The sequence below is a fragment of the Thamnophis sirtalis genome, unplaced genomic scaffold, assembly GCF_051295495.1.
Source record: "Thamnophis sirtalis isolate CommonGarterSnake01/CBP01778 unplaced genomic scaffold, rThaSir2_p1.2 scaffold_14, whole genome shotgun sequence".
NCBI classification, from domain to species: domain Eukaryota; kingdom Metazoa; phylum Chordata; class Lepidosauria; order Squamata; family Natricidae; genus Thamnophis; species Thamnophis sirtalis.
Window position 1 is genome coordinate 23,222,567 of NW_028261394.1, and position 12,725 is coordinate 23,235,291.

The following is a 12,725-nucleotide window of genomic DNA, read 5'->3' on the forward strand; positions in this document are numbered from 1 at the left end:
TGAAGTTACTTAATCAGCCTATTTATTTATTACATTTTACTTGTTTACATACAACCTTAGATTCCGGCACATCATCTGCTGGTGCTACTACTAGTAATATTAACTTGTCTGCCATCTCACTTAAGCGTTACCCTCAAGTGTATAAAATGTTGAAAAGAATTCAAACCCAGCCTCTTTGGTAAAGCCAGTTGCTTTCCTCAATAAATGCAAACATTGTCCATTTTTGAAATTATCTACTATCTGCTTATAAATTGCTTGATTCTCCTGTGCGCTGCTTGGAGAATCCAAGCATGGGTTAACTTTTGCCCCTTTGCCTTCAGACTGAATTAGAAAAGTCTTGGCCACACCTCCTCTGGCCGAAAGAGTGCAGTTTTTTAACTCAGTCCAGCCTAAATAATTAAGCTCTAGCTATATTATTTAGGTTTTAATTTTTTTACTAGGTTTAGGTTTTAATTTGAGGTATTATATTTTTATTTTGTATTGGTGATCTTTTCCTGTGTTGTGACTATGGAATTATTGTCTACTCCTTGGATGCGGGTCAGTGTGCTTGTTTCCCCCAGTCTGCCACTACCCAGGCGCATTTAGAGAGAAACAGGAATATTCCTTGCTTCTCCTCGTCATTTGCTTTGTTTGATTTTTGTTACATACTCGATCACTTGGGCTGAGCTCTCTAGTGCGGACATGGTCCTCGGTGAGGCTGGTGTAACCGCTACCCTGCTTTCATGTCAACTTTTATGGCTCTGAGATTGTGAGGAATGTGAGGTTGCTCCCAGCATGGGATCGACTCTGAACAATGCAGTCCTCTTTGTGGAGCTCTTTGGATTGTTTTTTCCACTACTCTGACCTGATTCTGTAAAGAGGTTTGGAGCAGGAAAGGAAAAGAGAAATGAAAGGAAAAGATGAAAAAGGGAGGGGAAGGGAAGGGAAAAGAAAAAGAGAAAGGAAAAGGAAATAAGGAAAAGAAAGGAAATGGAAAAGAAGGAAAGGAAAAAGGAAAGGAAATGGAAAAGAAGGAAAGAAAATGGAAAAGAAGGAAAGGAAAAAGGAAAGGAAAGGAAGGAGAAAGGAAAGGAATGTCCTCAAATCTCTGCATATTTCATCCTGACAGAGTTGTTTTGTGGCTAGACGCCTCCTTCTTGCCCAAAATCAACTTGTGGTTTCACAGGGCACAGGAGGTTATTCTCCTGAACTTCTGCCCGCAACCTGTCCACCCACGCAAGAGAAGGTGGCACCACATCGATGTGAGGTGGGCTCTACGTCGGTACAGCATCCTTCTGAAAAATGGAATCGTTATTTGTCTCCTTTCAACCTGCGACCATCGGGCAGGTGTCATCCAGCATTGTGGGGCATTGGTGGAAGGCCTGCATCACCCAGGCCTATGAAATCCAGGCTAGGCCAGTACCCAGATGTATAACGGCCCACTCCACCAGGAGTACAACTACCACGACTGCCTGGGCAACACAAGCTTCTGTGAAGGAGATATGCAGGGCGGCGACTTGGTCATCTGCATCACCCTTCATTTGGGCAACGTGTACTACATAGGGTTATTGACATTCCTGCGACCGCAGACCGTTCTAGTACCCACCCTTAAGACTCTCTGCTTTGGCATATCCCATGCTTGGATTCTCCAAGCAGTGCACAGGAGAAAGACCATTGGCTTACCTGAACGGTCCTTCTATGTGCACTTTGGAAGAATCCAACCTCACACTTGTGGTTCTTCAGTCCTGGGTCTGGGGCTACTCACCTGTAACTCATTTTTCCATAACTTACCTTATTTCCATCTCTCAGATCGGCTGCGCCTCCATGAAATAACTGCACCCTTCCGGCCAGAGGAGGCATAGCCAAGACTTTTCTAACTCAGTCTCAAGGTAAATGGACAAAAGTTAACCCATGCTTGGATTCTCTCGCAGTTCAGGTAAACCAATGGTCTTTCCATGGTTAAGTAATGAAAATGCTGAACCAAATTATAAAGCAGGAGTCCTTGTATGTTCTGTGCACTGCTTGGAGAATCCAAGTGTGGGTTAACTTCTGTCTATCTGCCCACTGAGTTTGAAAAAATTTGGCTACACCTTCTTGGTTCGACTGCTTCCAGTTTCTCAACTCAGTCTGAGCCCAAAGAGATGTGACTAATTCGTCTCTTAGTCAACTGAGCAGAAATACAGAAATTTCTCCATCATTTCTCAGGTTCTTCAGTAGACACCTTGAGAAGTCAGAGAATAGGCTTTAAAGGGCATTTATCCACTTTGCGGCTCGCTGTGTTCCTTCGGGATCACATAACTTCTTGTCGGATGAGAAGTCACTTCCCTTGAGTCTTGAGGAACCAACCTCGGCTCCATAAGCCCGCCGAGGCACTGCTGCCCCAGCTAATACCAAGGAGAGCGTCTGTTGTAAGGAGCAAACCGCAGCAAAGAGTTGAAGCGCTTACTGTCGACTTGCCGGCTTCACGCCAAAACCTTCCTCCTTGGCCACTGCCATTTTAGCCCTCATCGGCAGGCTGCCTGTAACAGCTAGACCGCCTGGGAACAACAGAACAGATTGGAAGCCCCCAGACCACCTGGGAACAGCGGCACAGACAGGAAGTGGTCAATAACGGGCTGTCAGGCTTCGCGTTTTAGGTGCTCCTTCGGCTCAGTCGCCACCATCATTTTCACGTCAGGTAGGGGGCCGCAGGAAGAGCACCAACCCTGACCGCAACGAGGCTCCCAGTGCACAGAGGCGCATCTACCCCAGAGTCACTGTCAGAGAACTTGGTCACAATCCAGGGATTTTGAAACAATCTAGCACGCATCTTAGAGCCGCTGGACCAGTTCAAGCCTCATTCCCCAGTAGGAGATGGTGAGTTTTTAACACATGGCGAGCCTTATATTAAAGATGATGGATTGTCGCCCAACAGGGAAGAATACTTGGCCTAGTTATTCTCCCGACTGGCATTCAGGGAGGACAAGCTCTAGAGTGGCTAAATCTATCACCAAAGGGGCTCAAAAGAGTGCAAGATCTCAAGGCCTTTCATCCCAAAAGCCTCCAATTGCCTCAGACAGGGATTCCAGTCGATGCCAAAAACAGTTCACCAAGGCACAGAGGGCCTCACTAGGGGAAGCAAAAATCTCTATTCCACCAAAGTCTGATCCTTCTCCTCAGCCTAGAGAGGGACAATATTGGTCTCTTGATGGCATTTCTGAGCCTCCAGTGTTACAGGCAGCTTACTTTGAAGAGGATTTCACTCTTTTTGCTTGCTTATCAGCTGCAGGTAGAGACTTAGCAGAGGTTCCAGGGTTTCAGATCCCTCAGCAACTTTCACCCCAACAGCAATGGGGCTCTGTTCAGGGGAGAACGCAGGCTCTAGCCTAACTCAATAAATGCATAATTATATTTCTGAGGCCATAGTTCAAGGAGTAGAGGCAGCCCTTCAATGTAGAATCCAGCTTTTTCCCAATCAGCCAGAACTGATCCCATCATCAGGCCCAGATGGATGTGGAGCTGATATCTCTGCAAAAGCTCCATTCCCCAAGGCCATCATTCTTAGCAATCACTAGTAGGAGAAGGGGAGGTTGATGACCAGGAATTGTCAGAGGACAAGGTTATAGCCCCAGATAGACACATCTTCACCAGCCTGTTCAGATCAGCCCCCTTTAAATCTCTCCTTTATAAGGCCAGATCTACAACCAATACGGGAGTGACAGGCTGTTCCACAGAACCATGCAAGGAACTACAGGACCCAGGTGAACGTCTGTTCGCTGAGCCTCTGTGGAACATGACATAATCCCGTCCCCACAATTGTTCATTGACATGGTTCAACATCAATGGACTCAGCCAAGTTCTGTTGTGGCCCCTAGCAGAAGCAACAGACGTGCCTATATAGTAGGCTCGGGCCTAGAGGAGCTATTCCAATGGCCTAAGGTAGATGCTTAGATAGCATCTCTGGCCTCCTCAGCTCTCCTTCCTTCTGATCTGACAGAGGGTATGAAGGTGGAGGATAAAAAGGCAGAAACCGAAACCTCTTTCCACAAGACTCACCAGGCCTCCGCATGGGCAATCAAGGCAACTACAGCGGCCTCCTTCAATAGGGCCTCTGGCTCAGCAAGCTATTAGCCAGGGTTTTCCCAGAGGAGACTAGACTACGCCACGATAAGTTGGTTGCAGCCAATGAATTTTCTGCAGATGCCACCCTCAATGTGGCCAAGTTCACCTTGCGAACGTTAGCATTTAATGTAACTTTGTGTTGCCTCTCGTGGCTCTGTCATTGGCAGGCCGATATGAGGTGAAAATGGCATCTGGCATCAACTCCCTTCAAGGGAGGCAATCTTTTCGGGGAGCCTCTAGATCCCATCTTAGTGTAAACCAAAGATAAGAAGCCTTATAGCTACAGGCAAGTGGACCACAGGTCCTTGCCCCACTTTCGCAGACAACCATTTTGGCCTGCTGACACTGGTTTCACTGCCTGCCAAGAGGCCTTTCCGAGGTACTGGCAACATACCTTTATGCAGGGCTAAGTGACTCCCTACTCAACCCTTTCCTTGGTGGTCATTTGGAGCTGCTTTTGCCGGATCTTTCCTGTGATAGTCCTTTAAGCATTAAAAGATCCTTTTGTCACCCCTTTTGTTATTTAAATCAGGGCTGTCAACCTTGTGGCCTGTGGGCCAAATGCATCACGTGCTGTCCACACCTGGTTTAGTGAAGGGGGAAAAGTTGTGATACATCACGTGACACCGCCAGTTTGACACCCTTGGCCTAAATGTACCCAATTAAGTGTCCTTCGTAGGATTGAGCTTTCAAGCCTCTCATCATCTTAGTCTTCTGTGTAGACAGCTGGTCTTGACTTACGACCACAGTTGAATCCAAACTTTTGCTGCTAAGCAATACCGTTAAGCGAGTTTTGCCCCATTTTCAATCTTTCTTGTCATAGTTGTTAAGCAAATCACTGCAGTTGTTAAATTAATAACACAGTTGTAAAGTTTATCTAGTTTCCTCATTGGCTTTGCTTGGTCTCAAAAAGTGATCATATGATCCCGGAATGCTGCAACCATTATAAATATGAGTCAGTTGCCAAGCGTCTAAATTTTGATCACATGACCATGAGGGTGCTGCAACAGTGGTAAGCGTGAAAAATGGTCAAGTCACTTTTTTCAGTACTGTTGTAACTTTGAACGGTCAATAAACAAACTTGTAAGTTGAGGACTACCGGTACTGTTTCCAGTTGCTCATTGTCCTCTTTGTATTGTGCCCATCAGAACTGGGCATGGTACTCCAAGAGTGCTTTAACCAAGGCAGGGGAGAATAGAACCATCCATCCCTGTGGAAATATAAATCTGGATAAAAGGATAAATGTTGGGATTGTCTTTTTTGAAAACAGAAGGTGAATTGCATCTATTCAGGACAGAATCAACCCTACTGCAGATAATCTTTAACTTAAGACCACAACTGAGCCCAAAATTTTCATTGCTAGGCAAGATAGTTAAGTGAATTTTGCCCCATTTTACTACCTATTTCCCCCTAGTTGTTAAGCAAAATGCTAATTGTTAAGTGAATCATTAAGCAATTAAGCATTAACCAATACTGACTTCCCACATTACCTTACTTGTCAGAAGCCAGCTGGGGAGGTTACAAATGGTGATCCCATGACCCTGAGATAGTGCAACTGTCATAAATACATAGCAGTTGCCAAGCTCCTGAATTTTGATCATGTGACTCTGGGGATGCTCCATAGGTAATAAGTGTGAAAATCAGTCATAAGTCATTTTTTTCAGTGCCATTGTAATTTTGAATGATCACTGAATGGTTGTAAGTTGAAGACTTACCTTTATAGGTTTTGTGGGGCTTGTGCATCATAAAAGAAGTGAGTTGTTAACTATTTCATTATATTCTTAAAAGATATAAAATCCAGTCTGAAGAGAGAACTAATTTTTTTCTTCCAGAAAATCCATTAAGAAATGCTTTTTTCTTCTGACAGGCGGTTGAAGGATTATTAGATGCCACCAGTGGTGCAGATGCAGATCTCCTCCTCCGGTACCGCGAATGTCATTTGCTTGTATTAAAAGCCCTGCAAGATGGCCGTGCCTATGGCTCTCCCTGGTGTAATAAGCAGATAACAAGGTCAGTCATCATCATGACGCGGGGGTGGGGGAGTTTTGAAAGATCATCACATGGTTTTTACATCATAGTTTTCCCAGAAAAAAAGCCAATGTCGAAGAAAAAGTATCAGGACTAGGATTCATGCACCTTCAAAAGACAATCTCTATAAAATAAATGCATGAAGCTGAAAAAGTATGTTGTTTTGAATATGGGATGAAACGGTCCAGTCAGAAGGTCCTTCTGTGTTGAATTTAGTCAAACAAAAAATGGAGCAAAGGTGTCATAGGCTCTTTACTGTAGAATAAGTCTTCAAAATGTTTGAAGCTCCTATTCCATTACTGACCCATAGAAAACTTAATTTTAAAAAAATCGCTCTTTTAAAATTCCTATAGGATACAATAAGAACAATTTAAGCAAAAAAGCAAGCCCCACATTGAAACACAAGCTTCTCTGGCTATGAGACTGTTAAAAATTCTTTGTTATGACATTTTTAAAAGTACATCAGCAATGTTCCCTCTAAGATGCACGGCTGCGCACAATACAAGAAAACACCACACAGAAGTTTCAAACTGCCGCACATTGTTTTTTAACGCCTTAAAATATGACTGAAAATATCCCCCCTCCCTCCCTCCTCTCTCTGCACCAAACTCTCTCCTCCATCTGGTGATTGGTGAAATCAAGGAAGACTGCCCGGAGACCAATGACACTGCAGAAGGGAGAATTTCCATTAGTCCTCTGCGGCTTCGTTGGTTCCTGGGAAAATGCGATTTGCTGGTTGTAGCCTGCGTTTCTCTGCACATCCAGGGTTTCTCAGGCATTGCGTCATCTGGAGCCCCCTTCTGGGCTCGGCAGTCTTTCTGTGATCCCTTCACTTTGCGGAGAGAGGGAAGCAGCGTGGAGTTGGACTGCCTGAGACAAAGGGGTCCATGGGATCTTGAGACTTGATTTTTGAGCAGTACCAATCCATTCCACTTTTTTCTTTCCCTTTCTGTCCTTCTATCTTCCTTTCTTTTTCCTTTCCTTTTTCCTTTCCTTTCTCCTTCCTTTCCTTTTCCATTTTCTTTCCTTCTTTTCCATTTCCTTTCCTTTCTCTTTTCCTTTCCTTTTTCCTTTCCTTCTTTTCCATTTCCTTTCCTTTCTCTTTTCCTTTCCTTTCTCTTTTCCTTTCCTTATTTCCTTTTCCTTTCTCTTTCTCTTTTTCTTTTCCCTTCCCTTTCCCTCCCTTTTTCATCATTTCCTTCTTTTCCATTTCCTTTCCTTTCTTCTTTCCCATTTCCTTTCCTTTTCTTCTTTCCCATTTTCTTTCCTTTCGCTCCCCCTTCCCTTCCTTCCTTCCTGAGGGGTCTGAGGGAGAGGAAGGGGACCCTTTTCCTCCTTGTCCCCCTCCCCAACATGTGCTCTGATGGCAATTATGGCTAAAAAAAAATCTCAGGCATGAAAATGTGCCGCTCAAACACTAGACTTTTCGGCACACACTGAAAAAAAAATTAGAGGGAATATTGTACATCAGTGTACTTTTCCAGTATAAATCTGGCTTAACTCTAATATCTCTCATCAAGTAAGCCAAGCAGGATTTGCATAAGTATCAACCGTCTCCAAAAGAAAGCTCTGAGTAGATATAGAACACATGCTGTTACATTTCAAAACTAAAAAAACAATTCGGTTTTTCTGCTGAGCAAAATGTATTCAAAACTGCCTTGTCTTCTGTCTCTCCCCCCCCCCTGCCCCCACCAATGTTTTGTATAAAACTGGATTTTATTCTGAGGCTGACAGAAAGCTCTCTGAATGTGGGTTTTTTTTCTCCCAAGCTTAGTCCAATCGAAGTAACTATTTGGGGCTTTTGCGTGGATTTGGATTTGATTGAATCTTTGGATTTTCAGAATACCTCCTATAAAATATTTTTGTAATTACTGAGTGTACAAATGTTGTCCTGATGAATTCAGGCTTAATGTTGCTCTTAGTTCTGTATAAGGTTATATAGTGCACTTAGTGCTGCTGTGTGAGTATTGTTCTAATCTCCTTAAAAGAATAAAAGAAATGCCTCTGGTATAATTAATATATTCTGAGATGACTATTGAAACAGGTTATATCTGAGAAACAATGAATTATACCATCTCACAAAAATGACAGAAATCAAACTTAGTTGCTTATAACCAAAGGTGATTTTTTCAAGAGGCCACAGGATTTTCTGGATTTTCTTTGAAAACATTTCACTTCTCATCCAAGAAGCATCTTCAGCTCTAACTGGATGGTGGGGAATGGAAGGATTTATACTCCTTGCAGACAGCTGATCATTTGCATTCTTTTAGTGAGTTGTCAAAGCCACCTGGAGATAGGTGATGTCAGGGTCATCTGAGTGGTGCAAATGGGTGTGGAGCCTTCTTGGAACTGTTGAAATGACTGTTTTGTAGATTGGAGATAGATGATGTCGCATCCCTCCCCCTCTGTTGAGAGAGGGCTGGCTGTTCAATTTTGACACGGATGGCCTCTTTAACCCCTTTTTCAAACCAGCGATCCTCTCTATCCAAAATATGGACTTCGTTGTCTTCAAAAGAGTGGCCTGTCTTTTAAATGCAGGTGTTTTATCCTTGGAGTAGACAAGCTTCTGCCTTAGTGTTATTCTTGGATTTGAAGTGTGCATGTATGTTATGTTGGCTGAAGATCCTCCTGTGAAATGAGTGCAATGGTGCAGTAGTTTGAACATTCTTTGGCATTGCCCTTCTTTGGAATTGGAATGTAAACTGACTTTTTCCTATCCTATGGCCACTGTTAAGTTTTCCAAATTTACTGGCAAATTGGGTGTAGCACTTTTACTCCATTGTCTTTTAAGATTTTGAATAGCTCAGCTGGAATACTGTCACCTGCACTGGCTTTGTTGTTGCTCAGACTTCCTAAGGCCTATTTGACTTCACATTCCAGGATGTCTTGCTCAAGGTCAGTGACCACCCCATTGTGGTTATCAGGGATGTTAAGCTAACTCTTGTACAGTTCTTTTGTGTAATTTTGCCACCTCTTCTTAATCTCTTCCGCCTCTCTTGGTCCCTGCCATTTTGGTCCTTTATCATGCCCATCTTTGCATGAAACCTTCCCTTCATATCTCCAATTTTCTTGCAGAGATCTCTGCAAGAAATCTCTGGTCCTCCCTATTCTATTGTTTTCTTCTAATTCTTTGCACTGTTCATTTAAGAAGGTATTCTTATCTCTTCTAGCTATTCTCCGGAATTCTGCATTCCCTTGCCTTTTGCTTCCCTTCTTTCTTCAGCTATTTGTAAAGCTTTCTCAGACAGTCATTTTGCTCTCTTGCATTTCTTTTTCTTCGGGATAGTTTTAGTTGCTACCTCTTGTATAATGTTGCGAACCACTGTGCATAGTTCTTCAGGCACTCTGTCTATCAGACCTAATTCCTTAAATCTATTTGTCACCTCTACTGTATATTCACCAGGGATATGATTTAGTTCATACCTGAGTGGCCTAGTGCTTTTCTCTACTTTCTTCAATTTAAGCCTAAATTTTGCAACAAGAAGCTGATGATCTGAGCCACAGTCAACTCCTGATCTTGTTTTTACTGACTGTATAGAGCTTCTCATTTTTGACTGCAGAGCACATAGGCAATCTGATTTCTGTGTGGACCGTCTGGTGATGTCCATGTATAGAATCATCTCATGGGTTGTTGGAAAAGAGGGTTTGCTATGACCATCATATTCTCTTGACAAAATTCTACCAGCCTGTGCTCTGCTTCATTTCTCCAAGGCCAAATTCGCCTGTTATTTCAGTTATCTTTTGGCTTCCTACTTTAGCATTCTAATCCCCCATGATGGTGACATCATTTTTGGTGTTAATTCTAGAAGGTGTTGTAGGGCTTCATAGAACCGGTCAACTTCATCCTTTTCAGCACCAGAGGTTGGGCCATAGACTTGGACTACTGTGATGTTAAAGGTTTTGATGATAAGGTTTGTCAAACCAAAGAATACACTAAAGCAGAAGCTTATCCACCTCAAGGATAAAACAGATAGAAACTGAGCAACGTGGTATATGCAGTACAGTGCAGCGAGCCATGTGCAGATCTGTAGATTGGGGAAACAAAACAACCACTTCATAAACGCATGGCACAACATAGCAAAACAAACACATGAGGACTAGATTCAGCAGTCCACCTGTATTTAAAAGGCAAAGGCCACTCTTTTGAAGACAAAAACGTTTTGGACAGAGAGGATCACTGGTTTGAAAGAGGGATTAAAGAGACCATTTTTGTCAAAAGTGAACTGCCAGCCCTCTCTCAACAAAGGGGGAGGGATGCAACATCATCTATTTCCAATCTACAACATGGTCCTTTCAACAGTTCCTAGAAGGCTCCAAACCCATTTGCACCACATAGATGACCCTGACGACACAGATAAACCTCCAGGTGGTTTTGACAAGTCACTAAAGAATGCAAATGACCAGTTGTCTGCAAAGAATATAAATCCTTCCATTCCCCACCATCCAGTCAGAGCTGAAGAAGCTTCTTGGATGAGAAGCGAAATGTTTTCAAAGAAAAACCATACAGTTCAGTTGCCTTGAAAAAAGCACCTTTGGGACAACCATGACCAGGATGCCTGAGAATCTCCATAAACATTTAGTTAGTTATAGTATCTTTCTGTTTTTTTACTTCCTCTGAATCCTTCCTGTGAAGTCACAACAAATGACATTAGCAATAGCAGTTAGACTTATATACCGCTTCATAGGGCTTTCAGCCCTCTCTAAGCGGTTTACAGAGTCAGCATATTGCCTCCAACAACAATCCGGGTCCTCATTTTACCCACCTCGGGAGGATGGAAGACTAAATCAACCCTGAGCCGGTGAGATTTGAACAGCCGAACCACAGAACTGCAGTCAGCTGAAGTAGCCTGCAGTGCTGCACTTAACCACTGCGCCACCTCAGCTTTGAAAGTTATTGCTGTGCGGCAGGTAAAGCTTGTGGTGGTTTTATTATTACCCCAAATGGTTTTGTTTTAGCTGTTTTCTGTCCTTTGTGGATGGCTCAGCTAGAACTGATTTGCTACTACTACTTGCTGACCTCCTCGCCGCAAGCCAAGACATGACCTATGTCTGCTTAAGCTGAATAGACATGAAGCAGAGATTAATCAATCTTTGCCTGCTAAGAGTTAGAAGAAAATTAAATTAACATGAGAAAGTGACAATATTTTCCAGATGTCTGATTGAGTGTCGAGATGAATATAAATACAACGTAGAAGCAGTGGAGCTCCTGATTCGTAACCATCTAGTTAACATGCAACAGTACGACCTTCACCTGGCTCAGGTGAGTTGTTGACATTGGCTTTCATTAAGACAATACAGATGCTCTGGGGTGGAAATGGCTCATTCTTTTTGGCATCTATGCTCTTTATAGTCCATGGAGAACGGCTTGAACTACATGGCAGTGGCGTTTGCAATGCAGCTGGTGAAGATTCTGCTGGTGGATGAGAGAAGTGTGGCTCACATGACAGAAGCAGATTTGTTCCATACCATTGAAACTCTGATGAGGATAAATGCTCACTCCAGGGGAAATGCTCCAGAAGGGTAATGCTCAGGCGTTTGTGTGTGTGTGTGTCCAGAGAAGCTGATGGCTGTTTGCAGAAATAGCTGCTCTGTCATTCCCACCCCATGTTCTTCCTGGGTCAGGAATGGCAGAGAATGCTATCCTATCTGATCTGGAATCTGTTTAGGCTCACTGTGTTGTCCACAATACTTAATACAGATAGTCATCACCTTATAATAGTTCATTTAGTGACCATTCAAAGTTAAAATGGAACTGAAAAAAGTGAATTATGTTTTTCATCCTTATGACCATTCTAGCCATAGTCTCGTGATCAAAATTCAGATGCCAGACAACTGGTTCACATTTACATTGCCCTAGGGTCCTTTTGTGATCTTCTGATGAGCAAAATCAATGGGGAAGCCTGATTTTCTTAACAACTGTGTTACTAATTAACAAATGTCTCTCAGCAACAGAAATTTTGGGCTCAATTGTCATAATTTGAGAGCTACCTGTTATTATCATTCATGCATTTGACTTAGTTAATTTGTCAATTTCCTTTGGAAGAAAAAAACAGGATAATACAGGTAGTCCTTGAGTTACAACAGTTCGCTTAGCAATGGTTCAAATGACATCACTCCCAAAAGTACTTACGACACAGTCCCAAAGTTATGAATGTTGCAGCACCATGGTAGTTGTTATCCTTACAACTGACCACAGAGAGACTGCAACATTGCCCCTGCCTATCCCCCCCCCCCCCGCCCCCGAAAACATGGACCTAACAGGCACTGGCCCTGCTAGGCTCATCCCCATCTCCTCACCAATCACTCCCTCCTTACCTTTTGAAGATCTGCAGAGTCAGGGCCATATGGTAGAAAAGCTGACATCTTCTCAGACACTGGTGTAGCTGTTGCAAAAGCTTTTTGCACAGACAGCGGTGTGAGATCATCCCTCCAAAGACTTCAATCCCCTTTGCAAAAGCTTTTAGTGTGGAGCACGGAGTCCTGCAAGGGCATAAGATCATGCCCCGAAGGCTTCCGTTCTTCACACCAAAAGTTTTTGCAAAGGGGACGGAGGCCTGAAGTGCTCTTTCAGACTCACCAAGGCTGCTTGGCGCTCTAAAAGCGGATTGGGCGTCCTG

At 43.3% G+C, this 12,725-nt stretch overlaps 1 protein-coding gene across 6 annotated transcripts in view; it reads left to right on the forward strand.

The window, feature by feature from the left end:
- CNOT1 (CCR4-NOT transcription complex subunit 1) overlaps positions 1-12,725 on the forward strand; it is a 130,575-nt gene that overhangs the window by 99,123 nt on the left and 18,727 nt on the right. For all 6 annotated transcript variants that reach the window (XM_087729419.1, XM_087729415.1, XM_087729417.1 and 3 more), the window contains exons 36-38: positions 5,948-6,090; positions 11,260-11,368; positions 11,459-11,628. In XM_087729419.1, coding sequence (XP_087585545.1) covers positions 5,948-6,090; positions 11,260-11,368; positions 11,459-11,628 — 422 coding nt within the window. The remainder of the gene's footprint in view (positions 1-5,947; positions 6,091-11,259; positions 11,369-11,458; positions 11,629-12,725) is intronic.